The sequence below is a fragment of the Drosophila elegans genome, unplaced genomic scaffold (genome assembly GCF_018152505.1).
Source record: "Drosophila elegans isolate 14027-0461.03 unplaced genomic scaffold, ASM1815250v1 contig_476, whole genome shotgun sequence".
NCBI classification, from domain to species: domain Eukaryota; kingdom Metazoa; phylum Arthropoda; class Insecta; order Diptera; family Drosophilidae; genus Drosophila; species Drosophila elegans.
In genome coordinates this window covers 10288045-10309898 of record NW_024545863.1, presented here as the reverse complement: position 1 = coordinate 10309898, position 21854 = coordinate 10288045, and the positions used below count along the sequence as shown (strand labels likewise).

Sequence of the window (21854 nt, the reverse complement as noted above, 5' to 3'; positions counted from 1 at the left end):
CGACTTTGATGCGAACTCACTTTTTTTTTTTTTATTGCGCAAAAGAGAGGGGAGTGCCGAAGGAGATAGAGAGATAGAGAGAAAGAGAGAGCGAGCAGGCAGTTGACTTTGCAGGCTGTGTTTGTGTTTTTTAATTTTATTTTTTGTTTTTATTTGGCACTGGTCAACAATTAACAAAAGTCATTATTGTGGCTTGTTTTTCCCGGCGATATTTCAGCTAAAACACCGTGAATTGGCAGATTAATCGATAGCGCCGAAGAGTAGGCAACTGTTTCTGCGGTTGCCTCATTTCTGTGGTTGCGCTTTCTAGCACTCAATCAGCCCGTCAGGGGGCGCTAGAAACCCCCAAAATTTTGTGCCACAAAAGGGTGGCCCGACCGATGGGCTGGGGAGGGGTAGGGAAAGGGAAAGGGGGCGAGCAGCACACCTCGGGCAGCAGGAAAAGCAGCAGGAAAGGCGGCAGCAGCCTCCGCCCTGACCTAAGCCACCGCGCTGGCTTAACTGCCAACAGCAACCACCTCACATTCAACCACCCACTGTAGCAGCAAACACCCACCTCCGCCCCTGAGCCCCCTCCACCGCCCTCCACCGCACCCCACCTCTGCCGCCGTCGACGTTTGTCTGCTGCCGTCGTTTCTGGTATTTCTAAGTTCTTTTTTTCGCATTGCAACCTTGCCTCAGCTTCTTCGTCCATTGCCACCCGCCCTTCCCCTCCCCCTCCCCCTCCCCCCTTCCATTTCTCTTTCGCTCGCTCGCAGTTTGCACATTTTTTCCCAGCATTTTTTCCATTTCCATTCGCTGTGCATTTTTTCTCTCGGCCGCCCCTCCTTTTTTCCGATTTTTTTTCTTGCCACAGGAAATAAATTTTTTCCTTTCTATCGCCCCGTCTCGCTTGCACCTTGTGCATTTTGACCCCCCCGTTCGCAAAACACAATCATTTTTTTTGCAGCCATTTCCCCATCGCTTTAGTGATGTTGCCTTTGCTGTTGCATTTGCTTTTGTGTTTTCGCTTTTAGATTTGCTTTTTTAGGTTTTTGTATCCTGGCACGAAGGAAAGACAGGGAAGGGGAGAGCCTTAAAAAATTGCAGAGTTGCCATTGAAAAATACAATTTATTATAAATTGTTTTTAGTGGCCAACTAGAATTGGGTTAGACAAAGCGACAATTGAGGCGCAATCCTTTAACAGGTTGTTTTGCAAATATTAGTTCCGTTTAAGAAAGTCATTTGGATAAGTTATCAATATTGTACGAATAATTTCTTTTTGGAATTATTAAACAAGATCATATGAACTTTGTTCAGTATTTAATTTAGCTAACACACATTAATTAAGTTAGAGAATATTTACAATAGGCGTAAGTTTGATGGGCAGTGCTTTATAATGTTACATGAGATATGTGTTGAAGTTAAACAATGGTTATGTAAACCCCAATAGCAATTATGTATGTATTCTACAGGTTGTCTGGTGCTTTTCAATTTATATTATTAACAATTTTATTTTATTTTGGAATTCTTAAACAAAGCCATTTAAAAATTCGAAAAAAAGTAAAAATTGTATTTTCATTTTGATACTTGGATGTTGCTTGAAAGTTTTTAAAAATTGGCTCTTGTCAGCCACAAAGTTTTTCGATATACCTTCGAGGCAGCTGGTAAAAACATTTTGATCAACTTTTGTGTGTGAAAAATTAATTATCACCACGTGGCAACACTGTCAACGTGCTTTGATGCCATTTTTTCGCAATCGTTTTTGTGCAGTACTCGCAGTTCAGTTCCCCTCTTTTTTTGCATGTTTTGTTGGATGTCCAAACATTTTTTATGCTGTTTTGTTCTGTTTTTGTTTTTTGAATACGCAACGCAATGGACAGTAACACACACAGGACCACACACGTATTTCAACACACACACACACACACACCGTCACACGGGCGTAACAGAAAAAGTACAAAAAAGCATTTTGGGAAAAGTATGTAGGTGAGGATGGAGATTGCATGGGCTTATTGCGATGCGTGACTCGTATTTGTGGACTTTGAATACAAACAAAACAGTCGGACACAGATAGAAACCCACACAAGTGCAATTATGAATACTACACACTCACATAATCGCAGAGAGAGGCACTCTCACCCACATCAATGTGTGCATTTCAATACGCATTAATAACTACGAATTCAATGTGTGGCAACCATGCTCATCCTCAGTACCTCACCCACACTCACACCCACACGCACACCCACACCTACACCCACAACCACACCCTCAAAGGCGCACACACACAGACACACACCGGCGTCACTGCAGCTGACGCCTAAAAAACGACTACAAAAAGCATAAAAATCAAATTCACCGCCCTGTTTGTTAATTTTGCTGCCGCTGCTCTTCAATTCACAGTCTAAATTGAAAAGCGCCTCGATTATTTTCCATTTGCAGAGTGTCTCTACTTTAAAAACCCAGTTAAGTTAAGTCAAATCAAAAAATGGTTAAATGATTACCCATTATACCAGCATCAAGATCAGCGTCCCGTTTTCTAAAAAAAAAAAAACATCCACTCGGTTGGGTCTCTAAATTCTAATTTTTTCGTGTTTTTTAGCACACGTGGATTCAACATTTTCGCTTTTTGATGTGCTCGCTTCACATGAACTGCAGCATTTTTTCGTACTACATTCTTGCTGGTTGCATTCTATGTCTGGTGGCCGCAAAACGTTTTTCCATGAATTTTTCATCCATTTAGCGACGCCATCGAGCCATTTTCAGGGCGCTTAGAATTCATTGATACTTTAGCAAATTGTTTTTTCTGTTTGATTTTTTACGATCTTTTTGTTTTGGGGAATTTTTAGGATTTTTTCGTGACATTGAATCACGGCGCGACAACAAATTCTTTAGCGTCAGGGCTTAAAGCGTACTTTGATTGTGTATGTTTGTTTACTATATTTTAAAGGCATGCAAAAGTCATGAGATGTTGATGTTTAAACTGAGATAGTTAAACTATCTTTGGAGTATTGAATTTAAATGTAACTTCTTAAAACCCGAAACCATAAACCTTTCAAAATACGCTCGCTCTTCTAAAATTCGAGCAGTCAGCTGCTACAAAAACAATTATATTAATTGAGACTGAGTTATTGAAGAAACTTGATCCAGATTTTCAATTAAACAATACCGACTTATTGAGACTTCAAGTTAGTGAATTGCGGAGTAATGTTAGTCTGATACTCTTGTTTGTCAAAAAAAGTTTAGATATTTAACACAAAGTTCTTAAAAATACTTGAATAGAAGTTCTTCAACAGCATGCAGCGACTTTACACTGATAGAAAGCGGAATAGTAAAATTAAATATATTGCATTCAGTTTATTTGTAATCCCAGAAGGCTTTGCCTAAGCTTTATCGCAATCTAGTGCTGTCAGAGCATTTATAAATCGTCGGTTTTCACCCGATTCCAAACAAACCGGAAGTCAAAATAAACATTTCGAGCAAATATTCGGAGGAACGAGCTGTGCAGCTGACTCAGTCCGAAGTGGCGGCTCTTCGGAAATCGGCAACTGACCAGAACAGCTGAATCAATCGCCAGCTTGCGATTAGTGGCTCTGAGACACCGACGCCTTGAGTCCGATTTTATTCGCTGCCGATCGCCCTGCCATGCAGAACAAACGGAGGCTCCTGCGGGAGTACAGATCCTACGATGATCTCAGCGAGCACTTTCGCATGTTTGGCTCCCAGTCACTGGACTCCTTACAGGACCGCGTGGACATGAATCCCAGTGGCAGCGATGGAGTGTCCACCGATGGACTCGACTACTACCCGAGCTGCTCGCAATCCCATTCGGGTTTGCTGAGGGAGCACAACTTCAAGGTCAAGTCCTACTACTACAACGTGGGTAACTGTGTGCACTGCAGAAAAAGGTAAATGTTCCAAAATGCATTAAGCAAATGTAGCCATTTATGCAGTTTTTAAACATAAGTTTGGCCTTCTGTTCATTTTGTAACTTTCGATACTTTGATACAGTTTATGGTCTCATTGGGAGAGTACAAATTAACTGCATACTGGTGAGTCTTGTTATGGAAAATGTATTCCATTCTAGTCGTTTTAGTTCAACAATTAACTATGTTATTTTTCTAACTTTGAAATCATTTTCTCCGGTTTGTTAATTAAATAAGTTTTTAAAATGAAATAGAAAGTAAGCAAACTTTGAAAAGCCGAAGATTATATACCTTTGGCGCTGAAAGTATATGTTTAGGGAGAACGGAATCTAGATTCGGCAAGCCGAAGTTTAAATACCCTTGCAGTTTAGGGATAGTTCCGAACTGCATATATAAAACCATAATAAAAGGCAACCAAAAAACGAGATATTCCATACATTTACAAAACATTCAAGGATGGTCCGTATAACAGATCAAACAAAAACACCTTTTAACGAGGAAAAAAGTTGTGACGATCGCACCTCCAATATTCAAAATATCTGATATCAAATTTTTGTGACGAAAATGAATAAGCATCGTCTAAATAAATATACTTAAACGTTCTCATTCGGACCGCTTCATTCAGGTATTTTGCCTACACAGGCATTTTCTGCGGCTTTATAATAGTAGAGTCCTATGCACACGCACTTGGTGCGGATCATCAATACATGTACTGTCGTCCATAGTGATATATGATATATTTTGTTGGATAAGTGAAACTGAGTAAGCAAACGGTATAGAAACGGACAGTCAGACGGACCTGGCTATATCAACTAGTCAAGTCATTCTGATCAAGAATATACATTTATAGGGTCGGAAATGTATTTTTCACTGCGCCACAAATTTCTAAACAATTTTATAATATCCTCTGTAAGCGTATAACATCAATGTAGCTATGACTATTTTCCGCTTTGTTTTTCGAACGTTCCTATGGCTTATAGTTATGAAATATTGAAAAAAATAACGAAGCTATAATTTTCCCGATTGTTTCTTTGGGAGCTATATAATATAGCCGTCCGATCCAACCGGTCCCGACGTACATACTACTTGAAACAGGAGGATGACTTTCGGGCCAGAGTTTTGATGCTGCTTAAGAATTCCTGTACTTTTTAGGGTAGAAACTATCTCCTTCTGACTTAAATAATAATAATTTAGGTTATGCAAAGAGTATTAAGCAAGTGCCGGTCATTGACCGGTTGCGCCAAAAATGTCTATTTAATGTAACCCTTCCAAGCCTAAGCAATATTTTCATCCTTTATCTTCCTGCAGAATCCGGTTCGCCATGGCCAGCCTGCGATGTCGGGCGTGTCCGCTCCGTTGCCACATTGCCTGCTGTCGCCAGCTGACGGTGAACTGCATCCCCCAGCCGCAAGTGAGCACGAAGCGCGGCAATCTCAGCGACTATGCGCCGCGGGTGGCGCCCATGGTGCCAGCCCTAATTGTCCATTGTGTCACGGAGATCGAGGCGCGGGGACTGCAGCAGGAGGGGCTCTACCGGGTGTCCTCGACGCGGGAGAAGTGCAAGCGGCTGCGCCGGAAGCTGCTGCGTGGCACGTCCACGCCGCACTTGGGCAACAAGGACATCCACACACTGTGCTGCTGTGTGAAGGAGTTCCTGCGGCAGCTGATACACCCGCTGATCCCCATTTACCATCGCAGGGACTTCGAGGAGGCCACGCGGCTGGTCGATCCCCTGGCGGTCGAGATGGCAGTCTATCTCGTGGTGCTGGAGCTGCAGCAGGCTCACCGGGACACGCTGGCCTACCTGATGCTCCACTGGCAAAAGGTGGCCCAAAGTCCGTCCGTCCGCATGACAGTCGCCAATCTGGCCGTGATCTTTGCCCCCACTCTGTTCGGAGATTTGGACCTGACCCTCGAAAACGTGGTTATTTGGCAGCAGGTGCTGAAGGTGCTGCTTCTTATGCCACCTGGATTTTGGGGACAGTTCCTGGAGGTCCATCCAGTCCCCACTCCTTTGGGCAGCTCCTACGATTTCGAAGAGCGGTACAGTCAGCGACCCTGGGATCACTCATCCACTCTGGGATGGACCTCCGTTAAGACCTACTTTAGGTCTATGGTAAGACCATAAGACGTTTTCGCTTTCACAGATTTTAGTTGAGTTCGACAAGAGTTGACGGAATAATTAAAAAAGATCAAACCGAATTCAATATAATTCCGTTAAAGTGAAAACTAGCATTTCCCAAGAGCCCCTTACTAAATAAATGTTGTTTTAGGTAAACCTAAGCAGCACCAACTTGTAGTGCAAAGCAGACGGCTGTTCAGAGAAGTTGACGCGTTTGTTTTGATCAGAAGGGAGGAGTACCTGCTTGTGCTATTTGTCGTCCAAGTAATGATTCACAACTGATTATATTCATTATAGTTATAGCGCTAATAAAAGTAGATTTCTAAGAACAGTATTTGTTTAATTAATGTCTGCAGTTCATTAAAATGCAAGGAACTCTAGAGTTGACAAATTTGTTTCTTTTCAAAATCAATTGCATTAATGGTCTTTGCTATTATCTAAATAAATAAAATGATTTCTGCCTGCGTCACTTGTTTTAAATTTATAACTATTCAAAATTGTAACTTGTCTTTTGGTTATAAATAAAAAGCAATAGTTATTTGAAATTAAAATTGAACTAAATAACTACTTCTTAATTATTTGTTTAGCTTTTGGGAAGAGAGATACTTTAATAAAAACAACAAATTATGTAAATTGTTAATTTGGTGTATGTTTTTTTTTTGTCACTAGTCGGTTGTTAAATATGCGATCCCCTATAATAGGCTTCAATATACAAATTGTCTAATGAAATAAATAAAGAACTTAAAATCTTATTCGCACCACATAAATAATATAGCATGCCCCAAAGCGACGTAATCGTAAAACTATATATTCCGAATATTGAAACATTAATAAACATTTTTAATTGAATTTGCAGTTTTTTCGCCGAACGTTGATTAATTCCCAACCGTGGAAAAACATGTAAAAAATTAATAATTTCCATTTCCCATATTTATGTTTCTTTGAAGCGTAAACCAAAGCACAAAGTAAAATATTTTGCCGCGTATACATATAAATAAGTTAAAGCGCCAAGAAAAAAGTTAGCATTTTAAAAACAATTTGGCGAGTGCTGTGCAAAAAGTGCGGCCATTAAATGCAAAAAACAAGCAAAGCAAAGCAAAGCAAACCGAGGTACTCGAATGCACTGGACGAGTGCATAAATAGACCCCCACCCAATGGTCGATCGGATACCAGGCCAATACATGGCCGGAATAATGTATAATACTATCAAAAATAAACACGGAGCGAGACGGCAGCTGTGTGCGAGCAGAGCGGCGACGCATTTGCTACGCGCTTCTGTTGCTAACCGCTAAAACGGCAAATGGGCTGGCAATTGTTGCAGTGGTCGCCCGTTAACGTTAACCAAATGCTAATGCCAAAGGCCACAGGACGCACACTCGCACACCCGCACACCCGCACACTCGCACACTCAGAGGGGCAGTTCGCACCAATACCGTGACAGGAGGGGGCGAAAAAATGCACAATAAATAGGCAAAACAAAAATAAAAATAGTTTACATAATTCATGTATTATATCGGATCAAATTTTAATGCCGCCGCCGTCGCATGTGTGCGTGTGCGGAAAACATTGCCTACTTGGGGGCGCGAGTTAAAAATGTTTAACAAATGGCATGACTGCAATGTATGTGAGTGTGTGCGTGGCGCGTGTGTGTGTGTGTGCGTGTGCATGTGCGCCTGCATAATTCGCATGCAGTTTTTGCTTTTTTAAGACTTTTTAGCCTATTTTTATTGTTAATTAAATGAGGGGAATAACAGACACAGTCCAGCGATGTTGAGCATGTAAGTGTGCGCGCTGCATGTGCTTGTGTTTGTGTGTGTGTGTTTGTTTTGATGTGCGCAACAAATTTTTGCAATTTTTCTATTTTTGTCGGCGGTTTTTTTTTTACCCGCTCGTGCATTTTCCGCTCGTTGTTCGCATGTAATTCACTAATTGATAGTGTGAGCGTGTCCCGACCCGCCACGCCCACCGCCCCCCGCTGACCGCTTGTGTAGTTGTGTTAGTGCCTGCCCACACATGAGCACACACAAAGTTGAAAGCGCAGCAAAGAAGAATGGAAAAAAGTGAATGCAAATGTCAAATAAAACTAAAAAAATCGCTCATAAAAATAGTAGAAGCGTATTATGCGTGGGGAGGTGGAAAAAAAAACCGCTCACCAATACTCGCACAGCGTGGTGCTAATAATAACATAGGGTAAAAATCGCAGCTCACTTTTATGCTTATTTCAGTTATTTCAGTTATTTCTGCACTTTTTTGCCGCTTTGCTAGGCGTGTTCTATAATTTTATGTAAGCTTTTGTGTCGGCCGCCCCAAACAAGTGGGCGCGGCATGTGGTCCATAAAAAGTTAATTTTTATGCTTTTTTCTCAGTGTTTTTGCGAACAAGACAAATATTTTGTTGAAGAGAAAAAACTTCAAAAAATACATGTCCGTGATTAATTTTGTTTTTAAAGGATTTCAATTACAACACGGACTTTCCTTGGGAATGCAAATATTTGCGTTGAGATTGGAATGTTATTTTTGAAGTGGTATTAAGGCTTAAAAGTATGCAAGGAATGCAGTGGCAAATTATTGATTAATGCTTAAAATATTATTTTTAGTCAAAGGTATTTTAATGCTTTCTCTGAATTGGCTAAAGCATTTATACATTTTTAATCAATTTCATCAGGTCTGTATTCAATCATCATTCTTATTTACTTATTTTTAAAATATTTTAAAAAATAATGTGTATTTTTCATTTCTGCTCCGTGGAAAAAGCGAATGGAGCTCCTGACATGCGCCCCAAAATGGTGAACATAATTTTTGGTCAGCTAAAAAAAAAAAGGTTGCAAATAGCACTGCCGTGCCCCCCCATCCCCCACACCTTAAAAAAAAAGATGCAAAGAAAGTGGCAGAGCAGAGCACACTAACATGATAGGCTGGCCGAAACATCCACACACTCTCACACACGAAAAATGTGGCCAGTTCCAGCTCAAAAGGTACGAAAAAATGGGAAATGGGAGCTGCTGCAGTACGTACGTTTCGTACGTACATTGAAAGTGCCAAGTGTAGTAATTCCAATTGAAGCTGGACTGGGCAACAACAAACCGACTGCCAAAGTCCAGCTGCAGGAGTTGCAGGATCGCCAAAAAAAAAAAAAAAAAAAATGGAAAGTGTGGGTAATTAAAAAAGTAGCAGCAGCCGCTTTTGAGCGTAGAAACGCACTAATTTTCAGTAGTGCAGCTTCCACTCCCACTCCCACACACACACACACACACAAGCGGACAGGGAGAATGTACATGCAAGTGAAATACAAAATTGACACACTCACACAGGAAAAAGGGCACACATACGCACACAGGGAGGCAAGAAAAAACGGAGAGTGTAGCATACTTTTAGGCATGCTGCTATTTCACTTTGTCCCGCACAAATGAACACCTCCGCCCCCTATTGCCACCCCTTAATCACCCCACTTTCGGTGGGTGTGTGCCTGCTTGCACCGCTCATCAGTGCTGCAAATGTTGTTAGCCCCGCACCGCAATTTGTGGGCATTGTGGGTGTGGCATATCTGCCGGACACATCATTCGTCCAAAAATGTTCGCTGTCAATGCCTCTGTTCTTGCAGAACCAAACAAAAATCAACAAAAATAGTTTACTTAACATAGATGTCGGTTCACGGGAATGTTGCTCTCTCGTTGACTGCTTGGAAAAACAAGTTATTTTGTCCAGAGGGTTTTGATGCTCCAAGGTTTTTGTTCGAGGTGTAAAAAATAATACAACCTGCTTATATATCAGCTATACCAAAGATATATTGTAATCATGGAAAATCGTTTGAGAACATTTTCAGGTTAACATCATTTTTTTTTTGCTAAAGATCTCTTAGTATATCTTTGGCCAAAAAACATAAGTCTCACGCATATCGGTAACGCATAAGGACTCTCCTTTGACAGCTGGCACCTGCCCCGGTTCTGGCCACAAAAAAACCGTTAAAAACAATAAGCTCAATTAGCAGCAATCAACGCCGACCGTGGACACTGCATAATTGACATTTTACGAGCAACTGCAGCTGTTGAGCAAGGGTTTTTAAGCCTGGCTTCCAGCCACGGCTTGAGTGTCATGGCAAGTGCGTGGGGAGCCGCGAAAAAATGTGAGAAGCGAGGCAACATGATACGACGGGGCTTAAGCACACTTGGAAAAATATTGTCTTCATTTGGCACCCCGAAACCGATTCCACAAGAGGTTTACAATATTGTCTGTGTACATTGCTAATCAAAAACCATTACACCTATCAATTAAATATAACTAGATTATGCAAATATATATCATTTATTAAGAACACTGCTCGGATTATGCCTAAAAGCATATACTGATAGTTTTATTCTATTGACAGTTGAAGTTTATATACCCTTGCAGCTATTACAAAAATTAAATTAATTATATAAAATGACTATAAGATTCCTTGAAATCAAAAGTACAATATCCGATCTTAGTAATTTATTAGTCAAGGAGTCAAACCAGGAAGGAACGCAATAATCTCGTGGCACGACTATTTGATACAAGTAACTCAGCTTGTCATTTTCAAAATAAAAATGGCCCCAGAAAATAATCGGGTTTTAGGTGTCTCCATGCCAAACTGCAGCAACAAACTCCTTATTTTCAAATGTTCAAATAGTAACATTTATGCTGATAACTTCTTAAATAATAGTTTGGTTTGAAAAATGGTTTTGTGTCTCGATAGTTAAGACCGAATGTATCGAATATTCACATAACTTTAACTAAATTTCTGGCTGTTAAAATTTTCCAGAACCTTGACGCTATCATACGGACAAACAAAAACCGCTTTCTTCCACGTGTTACATACTTTTCAACAAGTAACTGGTATTTAATACTTTTTAAAATCGAATAATATAACAACCTCCTTTTATTAATTAAAAATCTTAATAACACAATTCTTTTTTCCTCAGTGACATGGAAATCCGACACTTTTGTCGAGCTTAATCAACTGGCAAATTGTAAACAAAAGCCGATGCCTTGCCGGACCCTCGCGGTGCTTCGAATCCAATTGGACTCGATCCCCCATCGTCACCCAATCTTTCGGTCAACTGGTTCATGCAGCGCCATGGGCATCGGCATAATTTAATAGTGGCCACCCTCAGCCTTGAGTTTCAGCGCCAGCGGCAGCCAGAGGGAATAAAAATCGAAACAGTCGCCGACGCACTCACCTGGGGGCACATTTTGCACTGATACTTGCGTCCGCTGCCACCGCCCGCGGCATGTCCGCCGGCCCCCGATGCAACACCGCCGGGTCCGCCCATTTTGCTGGCATTGATCGGCTGGGGCACCACCAGCAGGGCCGCCGAGGCAGCTGCCACCGCCTGGTTGTGATGATGGGCGGCGGCGGCGGCGTGGTGCGAGCTGGCGCCCAGGCTGGAGCTGCCACCCACGGAGCCACCACCGCCGCCTCCGCCACCGAGGGTGCCGTTGGATGCACCCAGACCCAGGCCACCTGCAACAGGAAGAAAGGTAAAAGGGTCAAGCATCGGATGCATATGGATACTTATTTGTTAAATACTTTTTATGATAAAAAACAGTGAAAAATAAAAACAGGTCAAAAAACTTAAACTGGAAAGAGTTTTCAATTAAATGGATTCGGACATTACATTGAGAAAGTATGTAAATACTTCCGGTACAGGCATTTAACTTAGTGTGCAATATTTGACAAGACTTTCAGAAGTTAATAGCAGGTTTCACTGAAAATCACTGTTATGTAAATATTAGTCATACAATTTTCTTATTGTCATTAGACAGATTGTAAATAAAAATTAAATAAAAAAAAAATCAAAAACTTTAAGAAGTCGGCCCATTCATTTGAGGTTTTGTCTGATCTTTGCTTAAATGGATTTAATTGATTGGATTGATTGTACATACAATTAACTTGGCAATTGAGATTTTTGGCAAACAAACCTGATTTAAAAAAAAAAAGAATAAAAGAAATCAATAAGGGGCTTAAGTTAAATGTTCTTGACTCGAAGTTGTTAAAAGGCTGGGGCCTTTTGGTGCGATATTTTAGAAGTGTAAAGGTCATGTAGCTCAACAAAAAATTGTTTTTAAACTTTGAATTTAAACACCCATGTTTGTAAGTATAATAAATAAATAAATTGCTGAAGTGCATGTTCAGTGCAGTGAGTCATCTCACCCATCAACTCACCTTGTCCAGTAACCGCATGGTGCTCCAGACGATTGTCATCCAGAAAGTGACCTGCAAAGGCAATTGAGTTGTTGCATTTAGTTGCTGTGTGTCAGCGATGTGGCGCCACGGCTAAGAGCGGTGGCAGTGGTATTAGTGCTGCCCCACGGTTGTCCATCAGGTTCTGGTCCAGTTGAAGTTGCCGCCGCCGACGTTCACTCACGTTGGCCATGTCGCCACCTGACCACCTGACCACCTGACCACCGGACCAGCTCCTGGTTGCCTGCTCTTTTTTCTAATTAAACTGAGACATTAGTTGGCCCCGCTGATTGCCGCTGGGAAATCGTCCGAGGAGTTATGAGAAAATAGTTTCGCATTGCTCGGCCTCTAGATTTTTTTTCTGTGGCCCATTTGCGTGCAAAAATTGTGTGAATCCGTTAATGAGTTTGTCTGCGCGGCTGGCCGGTCGTAAAGGGTTGCCCAGGATTTCGGGGTAATCATCAAGTTATGAACACTAAGCACAATAAGCGCTGCTGAACTGAAATTCCTCCGTAAGTCGGCTAAGCCAAACGAACCGCACCGAACCGCACAAACCCAGGCCGATTTGCTCGGCTTCTGGGCGCCCCGCAGCTATGTCAAAAACATTTCTCTAATAAAGCATTTGCAGATAATTGCTGGCCCCGTCCCTTGCCATTTCTGTGTTAATTACAAGAGAGCTGAAGAGCTGGAGAGCTGAAGTGCTGGCGCCAGCGAAAAGTTCAGCTAATGAACAGTGGCAACTGCGAGTGGCTTTCCAGCGGCATTTCAAATGGCGGACCGGCAATATGAGCCGGGAACACCAGTAAAAGTTGCCTTATTGTTAATTTGTACAAGCAGGGTATCCGATCCGAGTACATCTACATCGGAGCTAACAATGTGGACGATCGCTATCGCAACAAAGGCAGCAGCATCAGCAGCATCAGCAGCAACAACAACCTTATTGGCCAATTGCCTAGCGTTGACATTATCGGTCGGCGATCATTGCCGCCAACGTCAACGCCAACAAGCTCTGGGGGTCCAGGTGAAGCCAGTCGGCTGGAGTTGCTACTGCAACTGCAACTGCAACTGCTACTGCTACTCCAAACGGGAGCGTGTTGCTGTCAATGTTGCTAGTTGGTGGTTGTAGCTGCAGCAGCAACAATGCTGGTACCATCGAGGCCCAGCTAAAATGTTGTTTGCATTTTAGGAATTTATGTAAACATCTTGTAGGCATCCTGCGACTGCTGTTTCTGTAGCGGCTGTTAAAGGTCAATTTTTCGACTTATTTTGATGCACTGAGAAAAACTATAGCAAATTAATTGGCTGCAAAGTGCAACATTGGTTTTTGGAAGCATATTTGTTACTATAATTAAGTTATTGACGACAAAAACAAGTACATAACATATCTGAATTTGTAAGAAACACTCAAAAAGCTTTAAGATACGAAAATCGCAATTGTTTATTATCCGGCACTTAAAAGTTTTAAAGTCTCGATGTAGAAGAACAATCAAATGGTTAAGGTATATACGTCCAATAACATCCAGTAGCTAATTAAAATAACTTCAGTTATTATGTAGTATTTTAGATATGAACACATAATTCAGAAATTTTTTTAGCTATATCCTTAAATTACAACAAAGGTGTTTCATTTTGTATCTCGTATCTTTTTAGATTAATGATAGTAGAGAACTGAAATCTTTGAGTCGATAGCTAAATTGTTTTCTGTGCGGCACTCCGTGGGAGTATGAGACCGGAGTACATTGTCTTGCCGGCTTTTGTTCGGCGGCCCGCACGCGTTTTCCAATTTAGCTTTTGCATTCTTCTCCGAGTGAGTTTAGATCGGTATCTGGGAGATCTGCGGTTCGCGCGCCGCGATCTGAATCTTGGAAGTTCGTGATTATCGGTCGGGTTGTTTTTGTGAGCAATTAATTAACAAGAGCATTGTTGTCAGTCAGGTTCTGGGTAGGTCAAGTGATCTGGTGGCTGGTGGCTGGTTGGGATAGGTTCGGGCCATCGGCTGACTCACCTTTCTGCAGACTGTTGTGGTGGTGATCGTTCATTTTGGCCTGAAAGGAGAAGAAAACACGGGTGGGCATTAGGATAGCTCGCCACTAATCGGCCGCAGAAGTAGGCGTGGCGCCAACAAAAGCCAACAGCAATTCAGTTAATTCGATTCGTAATTGCCGCTTCTAATCTGGCCAATCCCTGATAATTGCCTGTTGTCTCATATCAATTCATAATTATTCCACACGCGCTTAATTAACCTCATCAACTTAACATTATTATCAAATATTCATTCGCCAGTGTGCAACTGTGACCCCGCATCAAATGGCCGTAAAACAATTTGCGAGCGCTGTCAAAAAATATTTAAACAAATTTTCTAATAACTCCCAGCCCAGCAAATCGCAGTAAAGTGTGCAGTGAAAAAGCGAATGCAATTTGCCCCGGGAAAGTCACAAATAACAAATGTTTTCGCCAGCTGTCAGAGCGAGTCAAATCTAAACAAGCGATAAATGAATTGAAAAACACATCGAATGCCTGACAAAACCAACGGTCCACACACATCGAGTTCTCCGGACGGCGAATATAAATAAAAATTCTAACCGCCGGCCAGCGAGAGTGATAGATGAAAAAAATGTGCAAAATGTGAAAAATAAGGAAAATAAGTGTCTAAAAAATGCCACCGCTTTCGATTGCATGTAAATTCCGTATGTGGGTTAAACTCCTCCGGCCAGACATGAACTGACCTAGGACGACACCGCCGTCATCGATGCAATGCGATGTGATGCGATGCCAGTAAAATGGAAATCGAATAAAATAAACTCCGTGCGGCGTCAAAAAATAAATGCCAACCGGCTTTTTTTCTAAACAATTTCCATATGCTTAGCTCGGGCGGGAATCCCCCGAAATGCAACAAGAAGTATAGATATACAAACAAATATTGCAGCGGCGAAACAAAAGCAAAATCTGGTCTGGCTTTGGCCAGACACACTGGGCTATGAAAGTAAATAAGCGTGATGGGTGGTTAGATGGGTGGTTAGATGGGTCGTTAGATGGGTGTTTGGATGGGTGGATGGGTGGATAGATATGGATGGGTGGTGGTGCTGGCAGCGGGAAGCAAAACAAATCCAAAGCTATGGCGGCACGCGAGCTTAGAATTTGTTTTTGTTTCGCCCCCCCGCAGCCCCCCTTTTGCGAGCCATAAAGTTATGCCAGTTTGTTTTAGCAACGTTTGGATACGGATCTATAGATAAACATGCTATGGCGGCGTTTAGCGGGCCACTTACCTCGTACTCCTGCTTCAGGGACATCGGATGATGCTCGCTGGCATGCTGATGACTGCGCGGCGTTGGCGGCCAAAGATTGTAATCGCTTATGTCTTTGGCATGCTGTGGTTGTTGGTTTTGGGGTTTGTTTGTGTTTATGGCCGGCGTTTTGTTGGTCAATTAGCCGCGAAATGGCACATGAAATAGAAAAGGTAGATCGAATGTTAGTGGCCCGTTTCTCAAACTTTAAAACTTGTAATGGATAGTTATATTTATATATCTCTTTCTTTTATAACAACCATAAATTAAGTCAACATCTTGAATACCAGAGGACATTGAGGAACCCTTTTGCGAACGAATTGTTGAAAAATATAACTAAGCAACAAGAAAGGAAGCTAAAACAAAAACGTATTAATCGGTGAACGACAATATCCTGATTAACGACTATATATGCGTATAAAAACATGAAAAAATTCAAAAACAAATCTATAGAAGGGCTTTTATAGTTTTATTTTGAAATTCAAAAAGCTAAACCACTTTATATCTTGAGTAGTAGGCATGCACACATTGAAACACATCCAACCTTTGAAGACTTTCCTTTTTTTCCTTTTACTTTTCCATTTTTTTCCCCGTTTTGAAAAACATACTACATCATAAGATACAGTAGGTACATTTACCTTAAACTAAAGCCGTGTTTCTTAAATTGTTAGTAATTATATTTTTGTGCAATATTATATTGATCCCACAACACCTATAAGATACATACATTTTACCCATGTATGTACTATTCATGTATTGACTATTTCCAACATACAAAAGAATTTTCGGATGACTTGGCTGATAATTCTGATCAAGAAAATATTTACAAAAACTGCTAAAGGAAAAAACTCGAGCTGAACAGACTTTGAATTATTTGTACCATTATTTAAACTTTATATTGTCATTAAATCTAGATTAACTTCAAAGTACGTCGAGTTAGACAACTTTGAGTATCATGGAAATTCGATTTTACTTAATATAAACAAACTTTTTTACTGAAATCTTCAAGTGTTCTGATATATATATATCTATTTAATATTTAATTTATATTTCAGCACTACATTTATTACATACCTTAAATTTAAATACATTGACAGCTTTAAAATGTGATTGCCGTGCCAACTGCATTTATGTATTCTGTGCTTCTGGATTTTTATTTTATATTGTAATTTATAAATTCTTGGTGAAAAAAACACATTTTTGCCGAAATTCTACAAAAAGCGTAAAATGTACTTCCGCTGTCACTTAGATTTTTATCGGTATCTTGAATTAATTATGAGCAATATATTAAAAATCGCAAAGCTCATGTTTTAAAAGTTGCAATTTAAAATTGTTTATTATCAATTTCATTATTAAACCAATTCTTGCCATCCTGATAAATTAAAGCCACTTATTCTCATGTTTACTTTATTGAGTGTTATGAACGTTTTCCATTGAATCTATAAAAAAGTTTATACAACTTTTTTGCACGCCACATATTTGATTAATTTTTAAATTGTACTAAGCATTGCAAATTTTTTGTTATTAAATCAAACAAAACTGTTTTATATTAATAAAAATGTATGCAACAAAAATATCTGATGAAACAAGTGTCAATTGAATTACAAAATGCAGTTTTTTTTGGCATATTTTTACTAAGAACTAAATATTTTAAGTATGTTAAAATATTTATGGTTCACAGCCCTCAATTCATTTGATTTCCCCCCAATCAATTGTAACAAGATCTTAAAAAAAAAGCCTAAAAAAAGGGCCTTTATGAACTGGAAACCGCCAAGAAGAGTGACATAAAAAAGAGGTGGCCAGCGGCTCAAAATACTAATACAAATAAATGTGAGTGTCAATTGAAATAGAAAACCGCGCTGCACACAATCGAGGTGTCAAAGCGACGGCGACGGCGACGGCGATGGCGATGGCGCTGGCGATGTTGAACGCCGACGAGAGCGACAAAAGTGCGGCGGCTTTTGGTGTTGGGCCAACGCAAAAACGCAAAGTCGCAAAAAATCGGAGCAAAACAAAGCAGGCCAAAACACAGCTAAAAAAGCGTTGCATAGCGCAAGGGGAGTTGTCCACTGTGTGATAGGCTCACATATGCGAGTGTGCGTGGGTGCGTTTGTGTGTGTGGTGAGTGTGTGGGTGTGAACCGCTGAGCGTTAGCCTTGTTGTTTTAGTTGGTTTTGTGGAAGTGGAAGTGGAAATGGAAGTGAACGTCTCTCTCTCTCTTCATCTCTCTCTCTCGCTCTCTAGTTAGTAGGTGGACTAAAAAAGGGAAATAAAAGCGGGAAAAGCACAGGGACAGACAGACACACGCACAGACGCAGCTGCTGATGAAGATGACCAGAGCCATGGACATGGTTGTGGACATGGACGTGGACATGGACGTGGACGGAAGTGCTCTCTAACCAACAGGCCAGCGCCAAATACAAGTACAGCAACAACGGGCGAACGGAAGGCGGAAGGCGTCGCTTGGCCCACTCCCATTTTCCATTTCCGCCAAGTTCGGTTTGCAGCACGCAGCAAAAATGGACAGGAGTAAAAAAAAAAGAAAGACATTTGCGAAACGCAAAAAATGGCACAGCGCAGCAGCAGCTTTCTCTTTCTCCTGCGCTATCTCGCTCTGGAGCTCCAAAAAAAAAAAAAAAAAAAACGGAGAGTTTCTAGAGGAAAAAAATCAAAACAAATTTTTTTAACCCCTTCGCCGGGCAGCCGGGCAGCGACGCCGACGTCGAGTGCGGTGGGGGGTGGGCAGATTGGGTGGCTTAGCCGCCTCTATGCAGCGTTAAAAAGTGCAAAAAATTAGGCGGAAAACGTTGAAACATTTTTTCCCTTTGCAATTGCACGTCCTGACCATCCGACAGGACTCGAAAGGACCCCGAACCCAGCCCAGAGTGTGTTTTGCACAATGTAGCAACCTTTGCCGGGGGTTTTGGTCCGCTCTGTTCCTCCGACTCATCCTCGCAAGACGGTCCACTCCAACACACTCCGTTGGTGCCCCTGCACCTTGGCTTAGCACGCCGCTCCTGCTGCTGCCCTCTTTTACCGTGTGCATTCCATTTCATTTTTATTTTATTTTCTTCGGCCTCACATCTTTTTAGTCATGTTGCCACTGTCTGCTTCTATTGATTTTTTTCGCATTTAGTCAAAAAGAAAAAATAAACTAAATTTTCGGTTTTTTTCGTGTTCAAATGTTTGACCATCCGCACTTCTGTCTCATCTCCTGCGATGCCCTTCAAGAAGGCTAAGACTGTTCTGCGATGCAGCAAGGATATTTCTTTTCATAAGCCTAATAAGTGAAAAGTTTGCCTAATTTGCAATGATCATATTAAAAAATAATATGTTTGTATTGTTGTATTTTGATTGTGTTTCAGTGTTTCAAATTAAAAATAGATATCTTATTTTATTTACTTTCTAAACATCTGGCATAAAGTCTAAGAAGGGATACTGCAGATAATCTAAACAGATACATAAAGAACGATTCTGTTCTTAAAGTTTGAAACACGTTTGTATTTTAGCGAACGCCAATCAAGTGCAAACCGAACTCACATCTGAACCAAGCGCGAAAATTGTAAAATTCTTCAAGATTATAAAAAATACAGCAGAATTTTTCTGAAATTGACATTTTAACTTGCTAAAAACAGAACAAATTATTTATATATTGCATATTGGATTGAGTACAGTTCGAAGAAGATATAAGAACTTAAGTTTTAAAAAAGTAGTATTTAAGTTCTTGAATTCAGAAAAAGCCAAAAATGCTTTAAATACTTTATTTTTGTTGGAGTTATAAATAAAATAAAAACAATTTTGAAAGACTTAAAATTTCAAGAAATGCAATTAAAACCATAATCATACATTTCTAATCATTTTGCAAGGGAATTCAGGTCTTCGCCTATCCATCAGTGACCCTTAGCGGCTGCTTAGGTTTCTTTTTTAGTCGCCAAAGTGCAGCGCCGGGGTCTGAGGTTAGAATAGGTTGTCGCCGGTTCTTGTTGATTTTGTTGGTACACAAAAATTGTGTCCAACTTTGTTGCAATTACTTTAAAAAACTGAAGTTGCTTGTGGTTTTGGCGGTTCTCCCTTCCGCCCTTTATTTTTTCGCTTTCGGTCCAACTCCGTTCGCAATTCGACGTGCCGTGACTGGCCCCATTAGTCAGATTTGGCCTCGGATACAGAATCGGACTCAATTGCGTTGGAGGTGGAGTCGAAGGTTTGTTTCGCTTCGCATTTCAGTTTTCACTTTTTCGTTAACGGTTTTTTGCTCTAATTGAAGCGTTAGTATTAATTGCAAAGCTTTGTTTTGCAACGTGTCATGGTCAGTGGTTTCCTTCATCCGACAGATAGACAGACAAACAGGCCCGGAATATACTTAAAGGATATATAATTCATTGCCGGCTAACTAATCTACTCTAGTCTGGGGCTCTGGCGTCAACTAAGTGCAAAATTAATTAATGAGCTTCTTTACTAACTTTGCACTGCCCGAGCGGCTAACTAATTTCGCTAATGCAAGTGACAACAGCAGCAAAAAAATGCCATGATTGCTGACGCAGCGAGTTGTCAGAGGGCAGGGGGATGGGGTTGGAGAGACGTCATTGTTCAACTTTAAAAATTAATTAACTACGAATATCCTTTAAGAATCATGCGGGTGTAGCAAAGTTTTAAATGGGTTTCGCCAGCAACTCGCTAACGAGTCCATTCAATGGAAATTCGGGGCTGGGTGGCTGAAGAGGCAAGGTGAACCTTTCCGTTTGGACACGTCGTCGTCCTTGGAGACAATCACTCTCCATTCAAAACAATAATTTCGCCGCTCCTTAAAAAAAATTGTTGGGAAACTCGCTCAAGCTCAATGAAAGGCAAAGGGAAAACAAAGAAAGCCGAAGCAAGCCGGAAAAAAGGGGGAGGGTGGAAAGCAAGACCAACAAAACAATGTTTAACGCGTCGCGCAAAGAAAAACTTGTTTACATCTTGAAAAACGCACAAAAAATGCAAAGAAAAAATCGGACGATTTTTTTTTACACACCGTGGCACGCGAGCAGAGAGCAAAGCGTTTTGCTGGAAACTCGCAGAAGGAGCAGCGGGAAAAAACAAAACAAAAAAGGTAAAAAAAACATCAGAGAAGGGGAAGCTCAAAAGGACTTTTTTCAGCGTCGCGTCTGCTTGGAAAATGGAAAGGGCTTGGGTTTTGGGATCAGACGCCGAGGGGTATGAGTTGGCCGAAACAGTTGTTGGCCTGAAGTTTTGCCCAGTGAAAGTGCTGGCGGAGGGGGGGGTCGGGTTGTCCCCACATCTCAGTCTATAAGCTGGAATTGAAAAGGGGTTGCTGGGAGGGCACTGGGAATGAGTTCTTTAACTGACGACTTGACCTGAAGCAGGACCAAAGGGTTAAGGTCGTCGTCTTTGGTCAAGTTTTAAGCAGTTTTACCCAGGAACTAGAGGATTATCTGCGATTTCAATGCACAACGACTTGAAATGGTGATAAAAATCTCAGAAATATATATAACTAGACGGCAATCCAATTATGGCCCCCGTTTAATTTTTACAGTCAGCTATCACTCATTTAATTCACTTAGCTGGGCAAGTTTGCTTGCATATTAATTATGGCGCAGCTTCATTGCTTTGGGAACGCTATCATCTAGCACCCGACTGCAGTGTCAAGTAGAAAAGTTTTCCCAGCTCGACTTTTCCCCGCTTCCAGCTGCGTCTCACTTGCTTTATCTCTGGAAACTTAGTCCATCAAGAGGGAAACTGCAAGACAAACTTCAGTGACGAGCCGAAAGTTAATACACTGGCACAAATCAGTTTTCTTTGAAATTCTAGATACAAACGCTACACATTAAGGTAAAGTGTTTGGTATTACTTGAGACGTTCGTCACTAACTTAATATGTTCATCAAGCAACTTTTAGTTATGCCTACGCAGCGAAATTTTATTTAAAATTTGTGTGTACAAAAATCGATTTACCGGCGGATTGTTGAGTCTGTCAGCATGCTCTTGGTTTTAATGATTTCATTAAATATGGCACACTAATTCTTTTACATAAGACTATTGTCACTAAAGAACCAACTTATCTGTCCAGCCTCTTTAAATGTTCTGCGTGTAATTTCGATTAAAGATTTCAGGTCCCGAAAGGCATTATATAATAGCTGCCACTCGATAATAGAATAAGCTGCCGCATGATTTGAAAGACATCCAGGAAAAGCAAAGCAATTTAGTTCTATGAATTAATTTATAACTAAGCGTCATTGTAGCACAAGGATAATAATAAATTTAAATTTAATTGAAAAGACAAGCAAACCTATCCATGTAATATGTATAGGAAAGTTGATTAGCTTTCTATTCCAAGTAAAA

The 21854-nt window shown here is 40.9% G+C and overlaps 2 protein-coding genes across 2 annotated transcripts in view; one reads left to right on the top strand and one right to left on the bottom strand.

Annotated features, from left to right (window-relative positions):
* Nucleotides 1-21854, bottom strand: part of LOC108141201 (zinc finger protein rotund) — a 46218-nt gene that overhangs the window by 12871 nt on the left and 11493 nt on the right. Inside the window, 4 exon segments of the mRNA XM_017264446.2 lie at nucleotides 11229-11512; nucleotides 12215-12265; nucleotides 14238-14277; nucleotides 15499-15600. Of these exon segments, the coding sequence (XP_017119935.2) occupies nucleotides 11229-11512; nucleotides 12215-12265; nucleotides 14238-14277; nucleotides 15499-15600 (477 nt within the window).
* On the top strand, nucleotides 3284-6360 carry LOC108141199 (GTPase-activating protein RacGAP84C). Its single transcript, XM_017264443.2, has 3 exons — nucleotides 3284-3891; nucleotides 5218-6025; nucleotides 6183-6360. Exons 1-3 carry the CDS (start codon nucleotides 3629-3631, stop codon nucleotides 6207-6209), a joined length of 1098 nt encoding a protein of 365 aa, XP_017119932.1. The 5' UTR covers nucleotides 3284-3628; the 3' UTR covers nucleotides 6210-6360.